The sequence below is a fragment of the Hyla sarda genome, chromosome 5 (assembly GCF_029499605.1).
Source record: "Hyla sarda isolate aHylSar1 chromosome 5, aHylSar1.hap1, whole genome shotgun sequence".
Lineage (NCBI taxonomy): Eukaryota > Metazoa > Chordata > Amphibia > Anura > Hylidae > Hyla > Hyla sarda.
The window spans coordinates 21,772,007-21,796,867 of NC_079193.1; the positions used below are offsets into that span (position 1 = coordinate 21,772,007).

At 42.5% G+C, this 24,861-nt stretch overlaps 1 protein-coding gene across 1 annotated transcript; it reads left to right on the forward strand.

Moving 5' to 3' along the window:
- The first annotated feature begins 2,709 nt into the window (after positions 1-2,709).
- Positions 2,710-24,861, forward strand: LOC130272939 (serum paraoxonase/arylesterase 2-like). The gene is made up of 9 exons (XM_056518978.1): positions 2,710-2,783; positions 5,309-5,379; positions 6,118-6,173; positions 8,448-8,616; positions 12,295-12,421; positions 18,071-18,271; positions 20,518-20,599; positions 21,907-22,035; positions 24,144-24,861. The coding sequence occupies exons 1-9, from the start codon at positions 2,710-2,712 to the stop codon at positions 24,303-24,305; spliced, it is 1,071 nt and encodes a 356-aa protein (XP_056374953.1). The 3' UTR covers positions 24,306-24,861.

The window sequence follows — 24,861 nt, forward strand, 5'->3', positions numbered from 1 at the left end:
CATAAGGCCTGTGAGGAGGTAGAGTCTCAGCTTGTTTTTTGCAAAAAACATCCGCAAAGTCCATATAGGCCTTAGGGAGACCGGTTACAGGGGGAACCACAGAGTCACGGCAAGGGGTACTGGGAACCGGTTTTAGGCAGTCCTTGAAACAAGAGGGCCCCCAACTCTTGATCTCCCCAGAGGACCAATCCAGGGTTGGGGAATGGAGTTGAAGCCAGGGTAGTCCAAGGAGGATTTCGGAAGTGCAATTGGGGAGGACCAAAAATTCAATCTTCTCGTGATGAGGTCCGATGCACATTAGAAGGGGCTCCGTGCGGAAACGTATGGTACAGTCCAATCTTTCATTGTTTACACAATTGATGTAGAGGGGTCTGGCGAGACTGGTCACTGGGATGTTGAACCTGTTGACGAGAGAGGCCAAAATAAAATTTCCTGCAGATCCGGAATCCAAGAAGGCCATAGTAGAGAAGGAGAAGGCCGAGGCAGATATCCGCACAGGCACAGTAAGACGTGGAGAAGCAGAGTAGACATCAAGGACTGTCTCACCTTTGTGCGGAGTCAGCGTACGTCTTTCCAGGCGGGGAGGACGGATAGGACAATCCTTCAGGAAGTGTTCGGTACTGGCACAGTACAGGCAGAGATTCTCCGTGCGGCGTCGTGTCCTCTCTTGAGGTGTCAGGCGAGACCGGTCGACCTGCATAGCCTCCACGGCGGGAGGCACAGGAACGGATTGCAGGGGACCAGAGGAGAGAGGAGCCGGGGAGAAAAAACGCCTTGTGCGAACAAAGTCCATATCCTGGCGGAGCTCCTGACGCCTTTCGGAAAAACGCATGTCAATGCGATTGGCAAGATGGATGAGTTCATGTAGGTTAGCAGGGATTTCTCGTGCGGCCAGAACATCTTTAATGTTGCTGGATAGGCCTTTTTTAAAGGTCGCGCAGAGGGCCTCATTATTCCAGGATAATTCTGAAGCAAGAGTACGGAATTGTACGGCGTACTCGCCAACGGAAGAATTACCCTGGACCAGGTTCAACAGGGCAGTCTCAGCAGAAGAGGCTCGGGCAGGTTCCTCAAAGACACTTCGAATTTCCGAGAAGAAGGAGTGTATAGAGGCAGTGACGGGGTCATTGCGGTCCCAGAGCGGTGTGGCCCATGACAGAGCTTTTCCAGACAGAAGGCTGACTACGAAAGCCACCTTAGACCTTTCAGTAGGAAACTGGTCCGACATCATCTCCAAGTGCAGGGAACATTGGGAAAGAAAGCCACGGCAGAATTTAGAGTCCCCATCAAATTTATCCGGCAAGGATAGTCGTAGACCAGAAGCGGCCACTCGCTGCGGAGGAGGTGCAGAAGCTGGCGGAGGAGATGATTGCTGAAGCTGTGGTAGTAGCTGCTGTAGCATCACGGTCAGTTGAGACAGCTGTTGGCCTTGTTGCGCTATCTGTTGTGACTGCTGGGCGACCACCGTGGTGAGGTCGGCGACAACTGGCAGAGGAACTTCAGCGGGATCCATGGCCGGATCTACTGTCACGATGCCGGCTGGCAGGTAGTGGATCCTCTGTGCCAGAGAGGGATTGGCGTGGACCGTGCTAGTGGATCGGTTCTAAGTCACTACTGGTTTTCACCAGAGCCCGCCGCAAAGCGGGATGGTCTTGCTGCGGCGGTAGTGACCAGGTCGTATCCACTAGCAACGGCTCAACCTCTCTGACTGCTGAAGATAGGCGCGGTACAAGGGAGTAGACAGAAGCAAGGTCGGACGTAGCAGAAGGTCGGGGCAGGCAGCAAGGATCGTAGTCGGGGGCAACGGCAGGAGGTCTGGAACACAGGCTAGGAACACACAAGGAAACGCTTTCACTGGCACAATGGCAACAAGATCCGGCGAGGGAGTGAAGGGGAAGTGAGGTATAAATAGGGAGTGCACAGGTGAACACACTAATTGGAACCACTGCGCCAATCAGCGGCGCAGTGGCCCTTTAAATCGCAGAGACCCGGCGCGCGCGCGCCCTAGGGAGCGGGGCCGCGCGCGCCGGGACAGGACGGACGGAGAGCGAGTCAGGTACGGGAGCCGGGATGCGCATCGCGAGCGGGCGCTACCCGCATCGCGAATCGCATCCCGGCTGGAGACGGTATCGCAGCGCACCGGGTCAGTGGAGCTGCCCGGAGCGCTGCGGTAGCGAGAGAGAAGCGAGCGCTCCGGGGAGGAGCGGGGACCCGGAGCGCTCGGCGTAACAATATGAAGACTGTTTGTGTTGAATAATTGGTCAAAATCCCTCCTGAGCAATGCATGCCACCAGTTTCTCTCTACAGGAGGTGGATTGAAGCTGTCATTACCAACAAAGACTTTTGTACAAAGTGATAAATAAATCAAAGTAAGAGTGTTCAATAATTTCCCTCTAATTTAACATTTTTACACATAACTTAATTTCTGAGCTTACTTGTTTTATTTTTATTTTTAGATATTGATTACTTGGGTTGTCACCAACATCTGGTGACAATTTCACTACAATAGCCCCTTTGGAAATTGGATATTTAGTAAGAAATACAGTGACGTGTTCAATACTTATTTCACTCGCTGTAGGTATGTATATACAGACAGTGCAAGTTCAGGAGTACAAAGCAGTTTACGCAACTCCTAACTTTCAGTCCCTCTGCTGCTGTGATCCCAGATCTAACCTCATCTGATCCTACAGCCAGGCACAGCCTGCAGACATGGGGGCTCTGCTCAAAATAACCCTTGTTGGGGTGCTCCTGGCTCTCCTGGGGGAGAGGATTACGCATTTTTGGTAAGTGACCTGTTTTTTGTTTTCTTTTTGCTTTTTTTTTTTTTTCATTTTTCCCTAACAATGGCTTTGTGAGTTTTTGGGATTGCATTGTTATATATAGTGACTGGGGTCCCAGAAATCATCCTAGTGAATCATTTGTATAATCTGAATTGCATCTTATAGACATAGTGACAAGACTGTGTATGGGATTCTTAACTGTTTTTATATCCATGGTGCTTCATAGTAACTATAGTGCTGAGGGATGGCATTGGAAATATTATTATGGGTGAAATGGAATCTTTTGCAGATTTCTTTCCCATCTAAAGAGTGAATTTTAGCTATCAATGAATACCTTTTATTTATGTTTTTATTTATTTTATTAAAAGGTCTAAAATGTCAAAAAATTCTTGCATTTTTGCAGAGGTCTTGTTAAAAATAAAAGAAGCGATCTGATTGGTTACAATGGGCAACTCAGCAACGTTTTGATAAATCTCCCCCTTAAGCTCTACCCCCGTGGTCATTATCTTGTATGGCTTGCTCCTGGCTTATAACAACCCATATAATAACCCCCATTGACCCAATTTTATCTTCCTTCGTTAGAGCTGATTGATATTTTTCTATATTACTCTATCACATGCCCACACTTTATATTCTCTCATGAACCCATTCACCAACACCAAGAATGGAGAAGCTACCAGTGAGCCTATAAAAATTATTGTAAAAGCTCATGTGAGCTCATAGAAATCAATGGAGATGCTACTGACCCCAGTTATAATTAAAAATATTGAATAACACTCCATGAATCCAACCCAGATTTTACAAGTGCTAGGTTTGGGACAGATCATGAGACTTCATACAATATTGGTATATGATAAAACATTGTGAAATGTGTACAAATATCTTCACAAACCAAAAGCCGCCTGAGCCCGTGAATCTAACATTGTGTAACACGCTTTGAGGAGAAAATCAATACAATATGGCAATTTAAAGGGCCCACGCACAGTTGTTGATTCACTGGTTGATGATTTTTATGGATTTTCTCTGAGCAATAAGGTACCCATGGCTGTTACAGTGTTATCACCTTTGGACTTGGAAGTGACCGCACCCACGCTGACTTGTGCCAATTATACTGATCCAGGTCATTTCTCAAATTATAAAATTCAACAACTTTAACGCTTCTAAATTTTGAGATTAAATCGCACTGCTCTGGACCATAAGTAGTCATATGTTTCATGTGGGTCCACTATAACTTTTTACAGGGGCCATGAAAAAACACCAAATACCCCTCAGTTTTCTCGTGTCTATTCTTTTTATCAGCTGGTGCCCAAAACTGGGCTGCACCAGTGCCTAATAGAAATATTATTTTTCAATTTCTGATACAAGACAGTATTTTGTGAGCTTTTGTTGCAGCTGACTGGCATTGAGTGCTACAAGTTATATGTTTAATATCAGTCCTTCTACATTGTAATTTCACCCATAACTATATATATCAAGGACCAAAAGGGCGGACAGGGAGAGTGAGCCCTAAACTGACCCTAAAACATCTCTCCCTGCCTACTTGCCCACTCCCCCTAAACGGTGAGTTGGCAGTGGCGTAAAAACAAATAATAAACATAGTCAGTCACAGGCCAGAAACAGAAAACTACTAGGTACTATCCAGATATACCAGACAATACAAATACTAACAAGGCGTAATATAAACTCACAAACAGAGCAGAATATAATGAATTAACAAACAGTTCAGAAAACCGGATATAAGATAAATGGCAAACAGGATAAAAATGAACAAGACTAGGCATGATATGAGTATCCGGCAGAATCCAGGAGATGAAGGGTATAGCGGAAGAACAGAGTCAAAATACTAAAACTGAACGGGTAAAATAGGACACTGTTCACATACAGGTACAAGTACAAAGATCAGATCAACCAAACAGGATATAAATATAGGACACTGTTCACACTGGGACACAGAACATACAAACTAGAACCGGATGAGTCTGAATAGACTCCAGAATACCGAACAAGAATATAACATACAGAGCACAGGGTACAAACTTGACTCAGGTGCAGTGTGAACACCACCAAAGCTGAACAGGCATAATCCTTAAACCGACAAATATGACACATACTAAAATCTACAATGAGCAAAACTATTTAACCATAGCTAAAACTCAGATAATATCACAAGATAAATACAAGGTGCAAGCTCAAGCAAACATGAAAGTGTATTGCACAAACAGACATGGTGGCATTAAACTAACAGACATCATAGTATTGCACTGAATAACCAGAACCAGAATGAAGGATTACTCTGGCTAAATAACTTCACCCGAGCTCTCATTCGCTCAGAGCATTAACTATTCCCTATCCAGGTGGAATAACAAACTGCTCTGAACAAACTAGTGTGTGAATACACACCTAAACAGAAAAATACAAAAGCAAATAAACTGACATTACAATATATCAATCTTCTCAGCTTCTCAGATTTTTTTTCTGTAGAAACTGAAATGTTTACAAAATGTCATTCGTGACTTATTTTTTTGCAGCCATAGATTCTTAGTCTTCAATGAAGTCGTGCCAGTAGAGCTCCCAGGCTGTCAACTAGTGAAAGGGATTGGTAAGTTTTTTCTAAATCTCTCATCTTGTAACGCATCCCAAGACACCATAAGTCTCTACAAACAAATCATTGAGGATCCTGAGTGTTCCAGGCAATGGGTTGGGGTCAGAACCATAGTGGTGGCTTAGACTAGGCTAAGATCCCTACCACTGATAGTTGTCCATAGAGTGAAGATTCGGTGATGGGCCCTCAGCAATATGGCCAAAACTGCTCATCTAGACTTTCAAAACAAGGTCCCCAAACATTTGAAACAGACTAAGTTCACTTGCCCTATTTTGGCCACTGTCCATTCTTAAGGACCCAGGTGAACCCCCAAAAACTAGAATAGGTTAAGATAACTGGAGTTGATCCCAAAGGTCCAACTGCATACAATGATTTCCTTTACTAAGGTTTCCCTTCAACATTTGACTTTATGCAACAATACCAATAATCTATAAGCGAGTCAGCCAAATTCAATATTGTGTACATCCTGCATTATAGTCCATGGAATTTTGCTAATCTTTACCGGAAACAGTCAGCGAGCTTATAGTAAGATGTACCCCTAACAGAGCTCCTATAATCCAAGGGGGCAAATGTTTTTCCTGCATTAGATTATTATGCAGAGCCTAGTGAAAAATAAATAGATCACCAGATCAAGCGCTGTGCAAGCAGGGAATGCTAAAAAAAATATCAGTCAGCAGAATTGTGAATGCAGCTCTGAAGTACAGAATCTCATGTGCTATTTTCTCTTCTACACAGAGGCTGGTTCTGAAGATATCGATGTTCTTCCTAATGGTTTGGCCTTTATAAGTACAGTGAGTAGCTGCAATTTCTAGATAGATGTCACATGGAATGATGTAATCAAACAGAAAAACAACATTATCAAAAGTATGAAAAGAAAAGAAAGAAAAGTGTGAAGCTAAGATATGGATACAATTGTATCCAATGTATACAATGCTCTGTGAGCTGTGCTTTAAGGGGTATTCCAGGCAAAAACATTTTATCCCCTATCCAAAGGATAGGGCATAAGATGTGTGATCGCGGGGGGCCCGCTGCTGAAACCCCCAAGATCTCCCATTCTATGCGGGTGCTGAATCTCCAGTTTCGGAGACCTCCGGGTTTCCGGGACTGGGGACGGGATGTCACTCCACGCCCCCTCCATTCATGTCTATGGGAGGGGGCGTGACGGCCGTCACGCCCCCTCCCATAGACATGAATGGAGGGGGCGTGGTGTGACGTCACGTCCCCAGTCCCGGAAACTCGGAGGTCTCCGAAATTGGAGATTCAGCACCCGCATAGAATGCGGGTGCTGCAGGGAGATTGCAGGGGGTCTAAGTAGCGGGCCCCCCGCGATCAGACATCTTATCCCCCATCCTTTGGAAAGGGGATAAAATGTTTTTGCCCGGAATACCCCTTTAACTGGGAGCATGATTATGATGTCTTTAACTAAGAGGGACTATGTGGAGACTTGACATATATCAAAGTAAACGTGGTCACATAGGACCATAGAGTTGGTCACAGCTGCAACTACAGATAACCACATGACCACATTCATTATCATTAAAGGGTACCTCTCATCAAAAAAACTTTTGATATATTATAGATTAATGTATGCAGAATAACTTTACAATTGCATGTTATTAAAAAATATGCTTCTTTCTATTTAATTTTCCACTTTGAAGAAATGACCACTAGGGGTCTCCCTACCAGTCCTGGCAGCAAGCATTTCAGACTCATGCTGGAGTCCTAAACACTATGAGCTGCCAGTCTGCTTTGTTCACATAGGAGAACACTCAGAGCTGCCAGCCTGCTTTGTTCACAGCATGAGTCAGAAATGCTTGCTGACAGGACTGATCAGGAAAAATACAATAGAAAGAAGCATATTTTTCATTAACATGCTATTGGAAAGTTATTCAACATTCATTAATCTAAAATATATCAAAAGTTTATTTGATGAGAGGTACCCTTTAAAATATCCTAATGGACATAAGTGTCTCCGCAGGGACATCTTCCCCCGAAACTCTGCGATCTCCAGAATGAAGCCCATCTCTTACGTCGAAGTTCTCTGGTCCCCACCATCCGAGACTAACTGGTTTTGGAAGTGACAGCCCCCTCCGTTAATGATTGCCCCCTAGTGATGTCCTGCCTCACCCAGTCATTGTCTTAGATGGTGGAGTCCGGAGCACTCTGAGGTATGAGACAAGCCCTGTTCTGGTGATTGCAGGAGGTTGAATGTGATAAAGCACCATAATACAGTAATCTTGGGTCAAGACATACCTTGTGCACTCAAAGTTGCTGCGTACCCTGTTCTAATCCTTTAAAGGGGTACTCCACTGGAAAACATTTTTTATTTTTTTAAATTGACTGGTGCCAGAAAGTTAAACAGATTTGTAAATTATTCCTATTTAAAAATCTTAATCCTTCCTGTACTTATCAGCTCCTGTATGTTACACAGGAAGTTCTTTTCTTTTTGAATTCCCTTTCTGTCTGACCACAGTGCTCTCTCTCTCTCTCTCTCTCTCTCTCTCTCTCTCTCTCCCTCCCCCTCCCTCCCTCCCTCCCTCCCTCTCCCTCTCCACCTCTCTCTCCACCTCTCTCTACCTCTCTCTCTACCTCTCTCTCTACCTCTCTCTCTACCTCTCTCTCTACCTCTCTCTCTACCTCTCTCTACCTCTCTCTACCTCTCTCTACCTCTGTCCATTTTAGGTACTGTCCAGAGTAGGAGAAAGTCCCCATAGCAAACCTACCCTGCTCTGGACAGTTCCTAAAATGGACAGAGGTGTCAGCAGAGAGCGCTGTGGTCAGACAGAAAGGAAATTCAAAAAGAAAATAACTTCCTGTGGAACAGACAAAAGCTGATAAGTAGTGGAAGGATTAAGATTTTTAAATAGAAGTAATTTACAAATCTGTTTAACTTTCTGGCACCAGTTGATTTAAAAAAAAAAAAATCAAATTGCAGGGGAGTACCCCTTTAAAGTCTCTGTTTTTAATTATTATTATTATTATTTATTTATTTTTTGGGGGGGGAAGAGGGGGGGGGGGGTTGGTATATAAAATATATTTCTGCTTATTCATTTACATCTTTTTAGGGCCTGAAGTTTCCAAATGTAAAGAGCTTTGCACCTGATGACCCTGGAGAGATAGTACTTTTAGACCTGGAAGATGGCGACCTCAGTCCCGTCCCTCTGCGCATCAGTGAAGGGTTTGACGTGTCTTCCTTTAACCCTCATGGGCTGAGCACATACATCGATGAGAAGGGTAAGATGTTTATTATCGGTCCCTTCCTAATAGAAACATCATGGGGGATAGGGAAGGGGATAGGGTTCGGCCCTTTTTTGTTCCAGCTTGACTGCGGCCCAGTGCACAAAAAAGGACTATAAAGACATGGATGGGGAGTCTGGTGAGGAAGAACATGACCGGCTGCACAGAGCCCGGACCTTTACTTCATCCAACACCTTAGGGATGAACTAGAATGGAGATAATGATCCAGGACCTCACAAATGGTCTTCTGGATGAATGGGAAACATTCTTACAGACACCTTCACCATCTTGTAAAAGGTAAACAAAAAACAAATGTTTTCAAATCAACTGGTGCCACAAAGTTATACAGATTTGTAAATTACTCCTATATAAAAATATGAATCCTTCCAGTACTTATCAGCTGCTGTATGCTCCAGAGGAAGTTGTGTAGTTCTTTTCAGTCTGACCACAGTGCACTCTGCTGACACCTCTGTCCGTGTCAGGAACTGTCCAGATTAGAAGCATATACCCATAAAAAACCTCCTGATCTGGACAGTTCCTGACACGGATAGAGGTGTCAGCAGAGAGCACTGTGGTCAGACTGAAAAGAACTTCACAAATTTCTCTCTAGTCTATCTGTAGTATACAGCAGCTAAGTACTGGAAGGGTTAAGATTTTGAAATAGAAGTAATTTACTCTATGGCAAAGAACAAAGAAAAGTCCAGCGTGGTTAGCTCAAGCAATGCAAATGGATTTATTCAGCAATTAGCCAACATAGATGACAGGTGACGCGTTTCGGCCACGGTATGAAGCCTTAGTCATAATTTACTCTCTAGTCTATCTGTAGTAGTCAGCAGCTGATAAATACTGGAAGGGTTAAGATTTTGAAATAGAAGTAATTTACAAATCTGTTTAACTTTCTGGCACCAGTAATTTGTTTTCCATCTGAGTACCCCTTCCAATGCTCCTGTAGCTGTAATCTGGGGGAGGCCCAATATTTTTCTCCATATAGTATACAGTCCTGGAAAGTAGAAGAGTAGATATATTTTAAAGATCCCATATACTGGTATCACAATATTTACTCTGGTTTAACACTTTTTCAAGGTCACACATTAAAGGGATACTCCGCCCCTAGACATCTTATCCCCTATCCAAAGGATAGGGGATAAGATGTCAGATCGCCGCGGTGCCGCTGCTGGGGAGCCCCGGGATCCCTGCTGCTGCACTGTGCTATCATTACAGTCATGGCTCCGCCCCTCGTGACATCACGGCCCGTCCCCTTAATGCAAGTCTATGGCAGGGGGCGTGACGACCGCCACGCCCCCTCCCATAGACTTGTATTGAAAGGGGCGGGCCGTGACGTCACGAGGGGCGGAGCCGTGACGTAACGCTGCTCCGGCCCCTGTATTGCGCGTCATTACGTGCAGAGCGAACTCGCTCTGTGCTGTAATGATAGCGCAGTGCCGCAGCGGGGATCCCGGGGCTCCCCAGCTGCAGCACCGCGGTGATCTGACATCTTATCCCCTATCCTTTGGATAGGGGATAAGATGTCTAGGGGCGGAGTACCCCTTTAAATAAAACATTTTATGTCCTAGGCACAAGGTCACGATTATTACACCATAGGACACATATCAGTGTTATTGATTTGAAGGCGGCCAAATTGCACACTGGGAAAGATTAATAGTCTTAGTTAGAAAAATTAGTGCAGAACATAAAGATGCTATAAACAGCAGCCAATATTTAGTTCCAAATGCTGGGTACGGGCTGCGGCCCGGCGGTCATGACGTCACAACACGCCCCCTCAATGCAAGTCTATGGGAGGGGGCGTGACGGATGTCACGCCCCCTCCCATAGACTTGCATTGAGGGGGTGTGACGTCATGAGGGGCGTGGCCGTGATGTCACTACCCCCGCACCCAGCGTTCTGAACTAAATGCTCAGGACGCTGGTGCAGTGGAGTACCCCTTTAAGGAAAAAGACTGGTTCCAGGCTCAATACAACATATTTCCACTCAGCCAATCACTGACCGAGGTGGGACTTCGCTGTGGCCAGCGATTTACTGAGCTACAGAGTGGCGTATTGACCACTGGGAACCAGAAAAAGGAGCATATCTGGGACCGCAACTAGACAGCAGAGAGTAAGTAGAAGGTAAGTAGAGATGCTTTATTTTTTTTAATAGTGGGAATGTTGCCTATACGCCCCCCCTTCCCCCCCCCCCCCCCCATCCCAGAGTACTCCTAGATAACTGTAACCATAACTATTTAGTGCTGAAAATTTAAAGCTTAAAGGGGTACTCCGGTGGAAAAAAAATTCAAATCAACTGGTGCCAGAAAGTTAAACAGATTTGTAAATTACTTCTATTAAAAAATATTAATCCTTCCAGTACTGATCAGCTGCTGTATGCTCCAGAGGAAGTTGCTGCCGTTCTCTGCTGCCATCTCTGTCCATGTCAGGAACTGTCCAGAGCAGGAGAGGTTTGCTATAGGAATTTGCTCCTACTCTCGACAGTTCCTGACACAGACAGAGGTGTCAGCAGAGAGCACTGTGGTGAGATAGAAAAGGACAATAGTGTTGCTCCCGAATATTCGCAATTTGAATTTTATTCGCGAATATAGCCCTATATATTTGCAATTACGAATATTCGTTTTTTTTTTTTACACATAACACATCACAGTGATCATCCCTCTCTGCTTCCAGCTTGTGTGGTGTAAAGAAGGCTCTAATACTACTGTGTGAGACTGGCGTGCGAATTTTTGGCATATGCTAATTTTTGTATATGCCCATTTTCGCATTTTAGAAATATACCACGAATATTACGAATGTGCGAATTTAGCAAATATATGATGAATATCCATCCATATATTCGCAAAATATCGCAAATTCGAATATGGCCTATGCCGCTCAACACTAAAGGACAACTCAACTTCCTCTGTAGCATACAGCAGCTGATAAGTACTGGAAGGGTGAAGATTTTTTAATAGAAGTAATTTACAAATCTGTTTAATTTTCTGCAGCCAGTTGATAAGAATTTTTTTTTTTTTCCACCCGAGTACCCCTTGAACCTACTGGTGGCAGAAAAAGAAGGAAGGTAGGGGAATAAAACAGGACTTTAATTTTAGATATTACCATCGAGAAAGATAGTTCTGCATAGGCGCTGTAGACACAAAAAGGCAAGAGATATTTAGATATTGTGGCAATTGGTGATTTGTTTCCTCATAAAGGGCCTTGTTTATCAAAACTGTCCTTGTTGCCCATAACAACTGGTCAGTTTTCATTTCTGAACTTTGCTGCTAAGGCTGCTCTGTGATTAGTTGCTATGGGCAACATGGATTGTTTTTTATGAGATTTTTTAATCAGTGTTTTTATGACAAACACATCAACTAACAGAAATTGGGAGGTTCCATGATGTCATCAAAGTGTCTCGGGGCCTGGAATTTCACGTGGTCTTAAAATCCAAGTGAAGTTTTTTTTTTTTTTTATCATTTACTTGGGTTTTTGTATATTCCATCTGGTAGGGGGCAGTGGTGGATCCGTCACATAACAGGAACACCATTGGTCTCAATAGACTATGATAGGACCCGTTGGCTTGCCATCATGGTGTCCATCATTTTGCTAAAGTCTCCAATGCAGATTTGCTCTTATACTGTCTTTCCCATAAGTGTTTATAAGTTCTCTTTTTCCCCCCCTCTATTTTCAGATGGTACAGTCTATCTCTTTGTCGTGAATCATCCGCAGTTACAATCCATAGTGGAGATATTCAAATTTCAAGAGGAAGAACGTTCTCTTCTCCATCTGAAATCGGTCAAACACGAACTCCTCAGCAGGTATGAGAACCATACAACAAAAAAGTTTCCACGCATAGCTTACTTATTGTTTATTCTTCTTAAAGGAGACCCGCTACTGGAAATGTTTAAAAGACCTTTTAGTGCAAATCATATATGTAATGTGCTCTAGGCTAAGGTAGACGTCAGACCAGAGCCCTATAGATTTATACAGGCCCCATAACCCCCTAAAAAAATACAGGTTCCAGACAAGCCCTCAAAGTTAAAGGGATACTCCAGTGGAAAACAAGCTGAGTAGTTATTTCCAGTCTGACCACAGTGCTCTCTGCTGACACCTCTGTCCATGTCAGGAACTTTCTGGAGCAGGGGAGGTTTGCTATGGGGATTTGCTCCTACTCAGGACAGTTCCTGACACAGACAGAGGTGTCAGCAGAGAGCACTGTGGTCAGACAGAAAAGAAAATTTCAACTATCTCTGAAGTATACAGCAGCTCATAAGTACTGGAAGGATTAAGATATTTTTCATAGAAGTAATTTACAAATCTGTCTTTCTGGAGCCAGTTGATATGAATTTTTTTTCCTCACCGTAATACTCAGATCCAAGACCAGATCCAACAGGTTTACAAAGACCTTAGACCACTGCCATATTTTTTTTCAGACCTGTTAAATAAATACAAACCTCAGACTCTGTAAATAAGTACTGACTCTAGATAAGGCTCCATAAAGTAAAGCAGATTCCTTCTTAAGTTAATGCGAACCCCAGACAGGTCTACTCTGAATTAAAGAGTACCTATCTTGATCTTAACCAATAAAAACTACAGACGACAGGGCAAAAAATTAGCCCTCATATAGCCCCGTACACGGAAAAATAAAAAGCTATAGGGGTCAGAAGTTGCCAATTTTAAACATACTAATTTTGGTGCATGTAGTTTATAAAAAATTTTAATAGCGAAGAAGGAAATAACGCTGGCACTACCTTGCTTAGAAAACCGTCTTGTGCGGGATGCGGCAGGTACACGGGAGAACGCCAAACAGGATCCGGATGGTGCTCCAGCGGACCAACTGCAGTAGAGATAATTGTCTCAGGTGTAAGAACACACGTCCGCGGCACTCGTCTAGGATCCAAACTTTATTAACAGCTTAGGCAGAACACAGGCAACAAATGTTTTGCTCACAGAGCTTCTTCACAGCCTCTGTGAAGAAGCTCTGTGAGCGAAACATTTGTTGCCTGTGTTCTGCCTAAGCTGTTAATAATGTTTACATCGCGTCAGTCCCGGCGCTCATCAACAGCCGGGACCCGGGCTAATACCACACATCACCGATCGCGGCGATGTGCGGTATGAACCCTTTAGAAGCGGCGGTCAAAGCTGACCGCCGCTTCTAAAGTGAAAGTAACCCAGCTGCTCAGTCGGGCTGTTCGGGACCGCCGTGGTGAAACCACAGCGTCCCGAACAGCTTGCAGGAAACCGGGAGGGCCCTTACCTGCCTCCTCCGATCGGCGACTGCTCCGTGACTGAGATCCAGGCAGGAGCAGTCAAGCGCCGATAACACTGATCACAGGCGTGTTAATACACGCCTGTGATCTGTGTAAGAGATCAGTGTGTGCAGTGTTATAACCTATAACACTGCAAAAAAAAAAGTTAAAAAAAAGTGTTAATAAAGGTCATTTAACCCCTTCCCTAATAAAAGTTTGAATCACCCCCCTTTTCCCATAAAAAAAATAAAACAGTGTAAAAAAAATAAAAATAAACATATGTGGTATCGCCGCGCTTCTAAAGTGAAAGTGAAACTATCCCGGCTAGTCAGTCGGGCTGTTCGGGACCGCCGCGGTGAAATCGCAGCGTCCCGAACAGCTTACAGGACACCGAGAGGGCCCTTACCTGCCTCCTCGGTGTCCGATCGACGAATGACTGCTCCGTGCCTGAGATCCAGGCAGGAGCAGTCAAGCGCCGATAACACTGATCACAGGCGTGGTAATACACACCAGTGATCAGCATGAGAGATCAGTGTGTGCATTGTTATAGGTCCCTATGGGACCTATAACACTGCAAAAAAAAAAAAAGTTACAAAAAAAGTGTTAATAAAGGTAATTTAACCCCTTCCCTAATAAAAGTTTGAATCACCCCCCTTTTCCCATAAAAAAAATAAAACAGTGTAAATAAATAAAAAATAAACATATGTGGTATCGCCGCGTGTGTAAATGTCCAAACTATAAAAATATATAATTAATTAAACCGCACGGTCAATGGCGTACACGCAAAAAAATTCCAAAGTCCAAAAAAGCGTATTTTTGGTCACTTTTTATACCATTAAAAAATGAATAAAAAGTGATCAAAAAGTCCAATCAAAACAAAAATTGTACTGATAAAAACTTCAGATCACGGCGCAAAAAATGAGCCCTCATACCGCCCTGTATGTAGAAAAATTAAAAAATTTATAGGGGTCAGAATATTACATTTTTAAACGTATAAATTTTCCTGCATGTAGTTATGATTTTTTCCAGAAGTACGACAATATCCAACCTATATAAGTAGGGTATAATTTTAACCGTATGGACCTACAGAATAATGATAAGGTGTCATTTTTACAGAAATATGCACTGCGCAGAAACGGAAGCCCCCAAAAGATACAAAATTTAGTTTTTTTCTTCGATTTTGTCGCACAATGATTTTTTTTTCCATTTCACTGTGAATTTTTGGGTAAAGTGACTAATGTCCCTGCAAAGTAGAATTGGTGACGCAAAAAATAAGCCATAATATGGATTTTTAGGTGGAAAATTGAAAGGGTTATGATTTTTGAAAGGTAAGGAGGAAAAAAAGAAAGTGCAAAAACTGAAAAACCCTGAGTCCTTAAGGGGTAAGGTGAAAATAGCCTGAGTCCCTAAGGGGTTAAGTTATCCAAATTAAGCTATCCAAGTTTTAGATGTGATCCTCTACAGCTGCCAGGCAAACACTCTTGGTTCCTGGTCCTCTCAGCTACTTTCTGTTTCTTGAGGACACTTTGTCCCCTGAGAACTGTCCCACTCAGCCAATCATTGGCCACAGCGTTGTCTGTGATTGGCTGAGCAGGGATGATATGTCATCAGGAAACAAGAAGCAACCGAGAAGACCTAACAGCATCAGTGCGTCAGGAGGAATGGGGTAGGTAAGTATGTTACTTCTCACACCACCACGCAATGTATATATATATATATATATATATATATATATAATATATATATATATATATATATATATATATATATATATATAAATATATGTGTTATTAATTTATAGTGAATGGGCTGAGGCCTGCATTAATTTAGGGGGTCTGGTTTGGAGTCTGTATTATTTTAAAGGGTCTGGTCAACTCCTTTAATACACATTGGCCCTCATTTACTATACTAAACCCGACTTGTTTTGTCGGGTTTTTTTGGCGCATCTTTGTCTGCGACATGATGCAAAAAATTTTCCCGACGGACCCGATGTGGATTCTCCCAAACCCGAAAAAGGGACGTAACCCGACATTTCTGAGCTTTCTCACGTATTTATAAAGGTTTCAGCTCAGACAGCTCAGAGGAGTTGGAAACCAAAACCAACAAAACCCACGTGCGACAAACGGGATGCGACATAATAATAAATACCAGGGAAAAAAACCATCGGGTAAGAAAGCAAGATAGACTTACAACCCGATTTTCTAAGTAAATGAGGACCATTGTGTTCCCAAATAAATAGACTCCCTTGGCCACACCCCTAAATAAAGAACAGACCAAAAAGCAAACCCCCTGAGTAAATACAGACCCCAGACAAGACTTATATTGGCTTTGTCTTAGTTATTTAAAGATATTGATCTACTCAATTTACTCAGTTCAACTCTCATCATGGGGGACATTTATCAAAGGATTTAGTAGTTTGTTTGTTTTTTGCTTAAAATTGTGCGTGACTACTCGATTTTTTGTGTGACTTTTTGATTGTGCAGTGTCCTAGGCAAAAAAAAAAAGAAAGAAACTTGCTTACCAAAGCAAAAAGTGATTTTTGACTTGCAGTGGTCAGAGATTTATCAAGTGCGAAAGTCGCAAAAAAGAAATTTATCAACTGAACTAAAAAAAGGAATACATAAGCAAACATTGATAAATGTCCCCCCATATCTGCTCTTCAATATCATGGATGTTTAAGTCAAAGAAATGAGCTGCAATCCGATACACAACCCATTGTTAAAGGGGTACTCCCTTGGAGAACTTTTTTTTTTTATTAACTGGTGCCAGAAAATTAAACAGATTTGTAAATCTGGGATCCGGTTTTCCACCCGACGTGCTCCAACTCTATCGAGCCTGCTTGTTCCTAGTATGGTTTGTGTAGAGGAGGAGCAGTCAACCTGGCTGAAAATTAAAGGTTTCCATAAGTGCGGTAACGCAAGGTGTGTGGTGTGCCCCTATGCAACAAAGGGTAATAAAATAGAAGGCACAATAGATGGTAAAATCCATATGATTCGCGAGTTTATTAACTGCGATAGTACCTTCATTATATATAGAGTCACCTGCACTACTTGCAAAATGGATTATGTAGGTAGCACTAAACGCACCTTAAAAAAGAGAATGCAGGAGCATATCAGGCATGCTGCAGGTCCTTTGACACCTAGCATGTCTAATGTCTCAAAACACTTCTTTCTCAAACATAATTCAGACATATCGTCCTTGCGTTTTTATGGCATTGAAAAAATCAAAAGAAGTAAAAGAGGAGGTGATCTTATACGTATTCTTCATAATAGAGAGATTATGTGGATTTACTTGTTGAATTGTACATATCCGCATGGCCTGAATAACAAGACGGACTTAATACTACATTACTAAAAAGTCCACCACTGGTTTTGTTTCTCATAGCTGGTATATAGTCCTATTGGATTTTATATGTGAATTTTTTAATGATACATGTATTTTCCTGGTTTTACTTGTGTTGGATTGCACACTGACATAAGATGTCCCTCCCCTTCCTAATGGAAGGGATGGCCTTGCAGTATATAAGGCATTCTCATTTGAGTATTGGCAAGCTATGAGTAAGGGTATAGCAACCTGAAACGCGTCAGCCTTGTTCGGGACTGTTTTTCCATGTGCAATATTTCTATTTTTGTATATGTCCGTGTCTTTCTGCCACCATGAAGGTTTTTAACGAGGATTCGTGAATAAAGCTTTGAAGATTTCATTCAGCCGTGCTGGCCTTTTTCTACTTTTTTCAGATTTGTAAATCACTTCTATTAAAAAAAATCTTAATCCTTCCAGTACTTTTTAGGGGCTGTACACTAAAGAGAAATCCAAAAAAGAAATGCATTTCCTCTGATGTCATGACCACAGTGCTCTCCGCTGACATCTGCTGTCCATTTTAGGAACTGTCCAGAGCAGCATATGTTTGCTATGGGGATTTTCTCCAGCTCTGGACAGTTCCTAAAATGGACAGCAGAGGTCAGCAGAGATCACTGTGGTCATGAGATCAGAGGAAATGCATTTCTTTTTTGGATTTCTCTTTAGTATACAGCTCCTAAAAAGTACTGGAAGGATTAAGATTTTTTAATAGAAGTGATTTAACTGTTTAACTTTCTGGCACCAGTTGATTAAAAAAAAAAAAAAAAAAAAGTTTCCACGGGAGTACCCCTTTAAGCAGATCCTTCATTCCTATCCTGAACAACTTTTTTAATTGTTCTCTTTTTTGTCTTTCTTTAGTGTTAATGATATAGTTGCTGTTGGGCCTGAGAGCTTCTACGCCACGATTGATTTTTACTTCACTAATGCCAACATGAAATTTGTGGAAATGTATCTTGGCTTTCCATGGACGGGTGTTGTGTATTACAGCCCTGGTGATGTCCGACAAGTGGCCACGGGACTTTACAATGGCAATGGAATTGCTATTTCAAATGACAAAAAGTAAGTGGTCTCCTACTATGACTTTTTGTTGCTGACCAGTCATGTAGCTTAAAGGGGTACTCCACCCCTAGACATCTTATCCCCTATCCAAAGGATAGGGTATAAGATGTCTGATTGTGGGAGTCCCGCCGCTGGGGACCCCCGCAATATAGAATGCGGCACCCACCTGTTTCTGCTCCGGAAGCGCTGGAGGGTCTGGGTCCCGACCACGGGAGCGGAAGTTCGTGACGTCACGACTCAGCCCCCGTGTGACGCCCCGCCCCGCCCTCTCAATGCAAGTCTATGGGAGGGGGCATGACGACCGTATAGACTTGCATTGAGAGGGCGGGGCGTGCCGTCACACGGGGGCAGAGTCATGACATCACGAACTTCCGTTTCCGTGGTCGGGACCCAGACCCTCCAGGTGGGTGCCGCATGCTATATTGTGGGGATCCCCAGCAGCAGGACCCCCGCAATCAGATATCTTATCCCCTATCCTTTGGATAGGGGATAAGATGTCCAGGGGTTGAGTACCCCTTTAAGGTTGAAGAGAAATACATACACCATAGATATTTTAAGAGTGTATCTACCATGAATCTGCTATAAGACTCATGGGGGAAATTTATCAAAACCTGTCCAGAGTAAAAGTTGCTGAGTTGGCCATAGCAACCAATCAGATCGCTTCTTTCAATTTTCTTAAGCTTTTTCAAAAATGAAAGAAGAGATCTGATTGGTTGCTATGGCCAACTCAGCAACTTTTACTCTGGACAGGTTTTGATAAATCTCCCCCATGGAGTGGTGGAGCCAGGTTAGACTAGACCGGTTACTGTCATTTGTCCCTGTATATCCTTGCAAAGCCAAGGAAGGGGGGTACAAGAACTTTTCTTCAAGTTATCACCCCTCTTACCAATCACAGTTTGTTACTGTCCTCTCTCCCAATTTACAGCCTCTACTAACAAGAGGGGAATACAAAGAACCTTTCTTCATGGTATCACCCCTCTTACCAATCACAGTCTGTTACTGTGGTGAACCAGGAGAGTAGTGGTGTCTGGGGTGTTGCGGTGATGTAGGTGCAGGGTCTGGTGGTATTAACCCTTGAATGTCGTGATGCCAGGGTGCGGTTTGCTTAGAGTTAATGGTCCTACCGCCAACCAGCCCAGTAACGGTAGGGAATAAACGGAATGTCGACAGCATACTTTATGAATAAACTGAAGAACTTTACTTGAAGATTTTATGCAACAGTCTTTATACATAACAGTCTCTTAAGAGGTGACCGGAATGCAGGTTCCTCACAGGTTTTGCTTGGACTTTGAAGCAATGAGCTTTGATGCACGCCATGGTGCTACTAATTATAATATTTTAGCTGGTAGTAGTCACACAGGATTTGATAGATTGAGCTTGGTAACTCACGGTTTAGTGGCTGCAGGTTCTTAGGCTTTGGCCTGGATGAATGGAGATTTCTGCTGAGACGTTTGTGCTTGGCTTTGTAGCGCAGGAACAAGAGAGTGAATTTACAGAGTACAGCCCTTTATATAATAGGGGGCTGGACTAAGCTCATTGGTCAGCAAACCTGTAAGTCCTGAACCCAGTGAACTCTGGGTACATCACATGACCCTGGAAGGTCCTTGAACAATAGTACATCATAACTGTACATCACATGACCCGGGAAAGGTCCTATACATATATATTTCCTATACATTAAACAATATATTAACACAAGTTGTATGAGGCGACCAGGGGTAAGCCCTGCAGGAGAGCCCTATGGGAATGAAGACACTCTGGCTGAGGGGACTTTAGACAGGGACATGACCAGGTCCTGTACAGGGACACCACATTACTGTCCTCTCTCCCAATGTACATCCTCTACTAACAAGAGGGGAATACAAGGAACCTTTCTTCATGGCATCATCCCTCTTACCAACATCCTTCCAGTGTCCCCAGGGAAAGGCTATAGGACCTTTACTTCATGTCATCCCCCCTTAGTTGATTACACTCTGCTTCAACCAAAACAATTGTTTACTACTTGTCTTGGATGGTTACCGTCTATTTAGTTGTGGTGAACACGCCATGATATGTGCATGTAGACATCAATAACATGTATGAACTCTGCACATGCTAAACATTAGTTTTTTACGAGTTACTGTATGTTTTAGATTCTTCTTTGTGCAAAATTGATGCAAACAAAGTATTCATATCATATAATGTGAAACATTTACTGTATTCATTTACTGTATTCATTGTTTTACTGTAACATTTGTACCTTGTAGATACATCTACGCTGCTGATTTCACACATCATACAATTAATGTCTTTAAAAAGAATAAAGATTGGTCTCTTACCCCAGTAAAGGTAAAATATAGTTTATAATGTAGTTCATAACTGCAATATCTATCTCATATCTATCTATCTATCTCATATCTATCTATCTCATATCTATCTATCTATCTCATATCTATCTATCTCATATTTATCTATCTATCTCATATCTATTTATCTATCTATCTCATATCTATTTATCTATCTATCTCATATCTATCTATCTCATATCTATCTCATATCTATCTCATATTTATCTATCTATCTGTCTCATATCTATCTATCTATCTCATATCTATTTATCTATCTATCTCATATCTATGTATCTATCTATCTCATATCTATGTATCTATCTCATATCTATCTATCTCATATCTATTTATCTATCTATCTCATATCTATCTATCTATCTATCTCATATATATCTATCTAACTCATATCTATTTATCTATCTCATATCTAGCTATCTATTTATCTCATATCTATCTATAAATCTATCTATCTATTTTCCATTAAATGCACATATACAAGTGTTAATGCATGGTGGTACATACTATATATGCTGCAGATTCTCCCAAGGCCCCTTTTTAATTTTTTTGTTGTATACTGCAGATTTTTTGCTAGTAAATCAATTATCAAATCCACATTGGAAAATACACAGTGTATATATAGTGCATGTGAATATACCCCTAGGGGCCCTAGAGGTTGTGCACACTGCAGAATTTCTGCCACAAAATGTCTCTGACATCCAGGTGGGTATTCTGTAGTGTGCACATACCAGTAAACCATGTATTATCTATCTATCTACACTTTCTATCTATCTATATAGAACAAATAGGAACGGCACAACCAAAGTCCAAAAGGAAATAAGAAGTCGGGGTGCCCGCACACTTGGAACCTGGGTCCACTGGTTCCTCAATCAGTACACAGAACAATATGATGCAGCACGCCACAATGTTGCAGAAAATGGTGGTTTATTCCATCATGTGCATAGACAACATTTCGCCAGTCTCACACTGGCTTTTTCAAAAGCCAGTGTGAGACTGGCGAAACGTTGTCTGGCGAAACGTTGTCTGGCGAAACATTGTCTATGCACATGATGGAATAAACCACCATTTTCTGCAACCTTGTGGCGTGCTGCATCATATTGCTCTGTGTATCTATCTATCTATTTATCTATCTATACTTTCTTTCTATCTAGTGCCACTCTTGTCAATATCATATCACCCCTCTACGGTTGGTCTATCTTCCATTTTTCTGAGTTTCCTTAAACCTCTGATGGTAAATATAAATATCTACAATCTCTTCAATCTTTTTATTTGTCTCCATTTCTACACAAGGTGGTGGATGTAAATAGCATTTTGGATAATCTGTCAGTGGATCCAGTGACCGGGGATATCTGGACAGGTGCTCATCCAAACCTATACAAACTCTTCAACTACAGTCCGGACGATCCTCCAGGTTCAGAGGTCAGTCCATCAGTAATGATTTATAGCAGTGGTCTCCAAATGGTCTACGACCTACAACCTACAACTCCAAATGGTCTACGACCTACAACTGTTGCAAAACTACAACTCCCAGCATGCCCAGACAGCCGTTGGCTGTCTGGGCATGCTGGGAGTTGTAGTTTTGCAACAACCGGAGGTCGACAGTTTTAAAACCACTTATATATACTATTATAAAGTATAATTATAAAGCATTATATAGTATAATTATAAACTATTATATAGTATAAATAATATAATAGCATTTCATTCTCCTCTTGTCCTTGGGTGGAATTTAGATTTTCGTGTTCTTTTTAGTCTGGGAGCAGTTCTGTCCTGTGCTCATTATCGCCCTCTGCTGACTAATGCATTTTGGACAACCTGCAAGGAGGAGGCAAAGGGGCTGACAATTGTTGCGGCTTATAAAAGTAGTTGTCAGTTTTAACCCCACATCTCAATGATCTTCTTGACCTAAATATCCACATTCAAACAAATAACTTTAGTAAATCTGCCCCATGATGTGTTCCGTCTGGGGCTCACAGAACCCGAATGTGAGGCCATCTTGGTAAATTTGATAGAACTTTTTCATAACAATACGAAGTACTATACTTTCCCCAAAATCACACACGCTACCTGCATAACAGAGATAGTGCCTCCATAACAATGCCCTAAAAGGGACATTCTTGGTGCCACAGTGTCCCCATAATACAGCTGGATACATGACCCCAAAACATAGCCAGCCAGTATCCCTATAACAGTGCCTAACACATAACATAACCAACTGCAGTGTTCCAAAAAAAAAAAAAAAAAAGGGCCAGCCACAGTGCCCCCAAAAGCAAGCAGCTGCAGTGCCTTCATAACAACGTAAATCTGAAGTAGAGTTTAAAAAAAAGACCGTTGCGCCCCTTGTGGAATATTGCGATCTTTAAGGTGTAGCGTGTAGAATATTACATCTTACCATATGGTCTTCTGAGAGCACAACACCTTTGCAGACATGCAGACTCGCTCGGAGTTAGTAGGTCCAGTGGGGTGGCTGCCCCAGCGTCCTTGACCGTGACCTCCAGGTGACGTATAATGTGGAAAAAGGACAAAATGTTAAAGTAGACGTCCTGTTTGGCACCTTCCCAAATAAATTAGATGTGCCAAAATGTAATGAACAAACTGGCGTTTTATTGGTTAAAATGCAACTTAGATGTTTTGAACCCAGACCGGGTTCTATGTCGGGCAGTAGGTGTACATAGATAAAGGGCAAGCCACAGACCCTCATAACAAAATAAGTCACCATGCCCTTTAAAACAGCCAGTGTCCCCATAACAGTGCAAAACACAGGATCAACCAAAACAAGGCCAGCCACAGGGCCCCCATAAGTGAGCCAACCACGGTGCCTCTATAACAGCCAGTCACAATGCTTCATTACAAAATGAATCACAGTGCCCACTTGAGTTATCTGTCGTGCTGTCACAGTGTCACCAAAATACAGTCAGATACAGTACCCCAAACAGAGCCCACAGATATCCCCGTAACAGCGCCAGAAACATAACAGAATCAACCAGAGTATTCCCAAAACAGGGCCACCCACAGTGCCTCCAAAGTACAATCAGAAAAAGGACCCAAAAACAGTCATCCAATAGGTCAGCCACAGTGCCCCCATAATTGGGCCAACCACAGTGCCCCCATAACAGCCAGTCACAATGCCTCATTACAAAATGAACCGCAGCCCCCAAGGAGTCAAGCTCTCAACACATACCTATCCGCAAAACCCACTACAGAACCAGTTTCAGTGCCACCATAGCAGAATCAGATACAGATGCCCCCATAACAGAATCATTCACAGCTAACCACAGTGCCCCCCAAAGTCCTGCTGTATGCTGTCCCCTATTTGTGATGTGTTAGACAAAGAACATATGAGATGACAGCTTGTCTATTCTGTATTGCCAGGAGTATCTGTCAGCATATAGGCATGCGGCCCCATCACTATACAACTGCCTGCTGTTGGCCCCTATTTGGCACATGCCACATATAACCTTCATGCTACTTTCTTATCTGGAGTCCATTCATGTATTTATTTAATTTTCCATTATTTTCCATGCCAGGTGATCCGTGTACAGAATATTCACTCAGATAACCCCATTATCACAAGAGTCTATGCAAACAATGGGTCAGTGATCCAGGGGTCATCCTGTGCCTCCGTGTACAAGGGGCAGCTACTGGTGGGTACAGTATTCCATCGAGCCCTGCACTGCCCGCTGAAGTGATGCTTCCTATAAACCTGCATACTAATGTTCGGAATTTTTTACAAACCAAAATAAATTCTAATTTTACCAAAACAACAAAAAAATTTGTTTCTTTTTCTTTTTGTAAATTTAGATGAAAAACATGCCATCACATATCCCATAATAAACCCCAGGAAAGTCTGACACGTGTTCCTCCTGATACCCCTCTTTTGTAGAAGAATAGTGTCCTTTGGTTTGCTTTGAGTAAATGTAAAAGATGAAAAAGAATAAAAGTGCAAACAGATTTGGTTCTTCTGTTCTGGGCCCTGATCAGTCACCTTTGTTTCCAGTATGGTGTGCAAACAAAGTTGTTTGGTTATCATACGCATTTTGAATGTACATTATTCTTACTCATAGCTATTCAGGTGTATGGTAATGTGACGCCTGCAAAAGAAGAAAGCCTTCTCATGTTCTAACCTCCACAAAAGGCTGAATACAAACCCCAATCTATGTAATTTCGCAGCAAAGTGAGCACAGCACCTGCAGAAGTCTGATCCTGCACTACAAATCCCAGCCAGCAGTGTCACATACAAATATC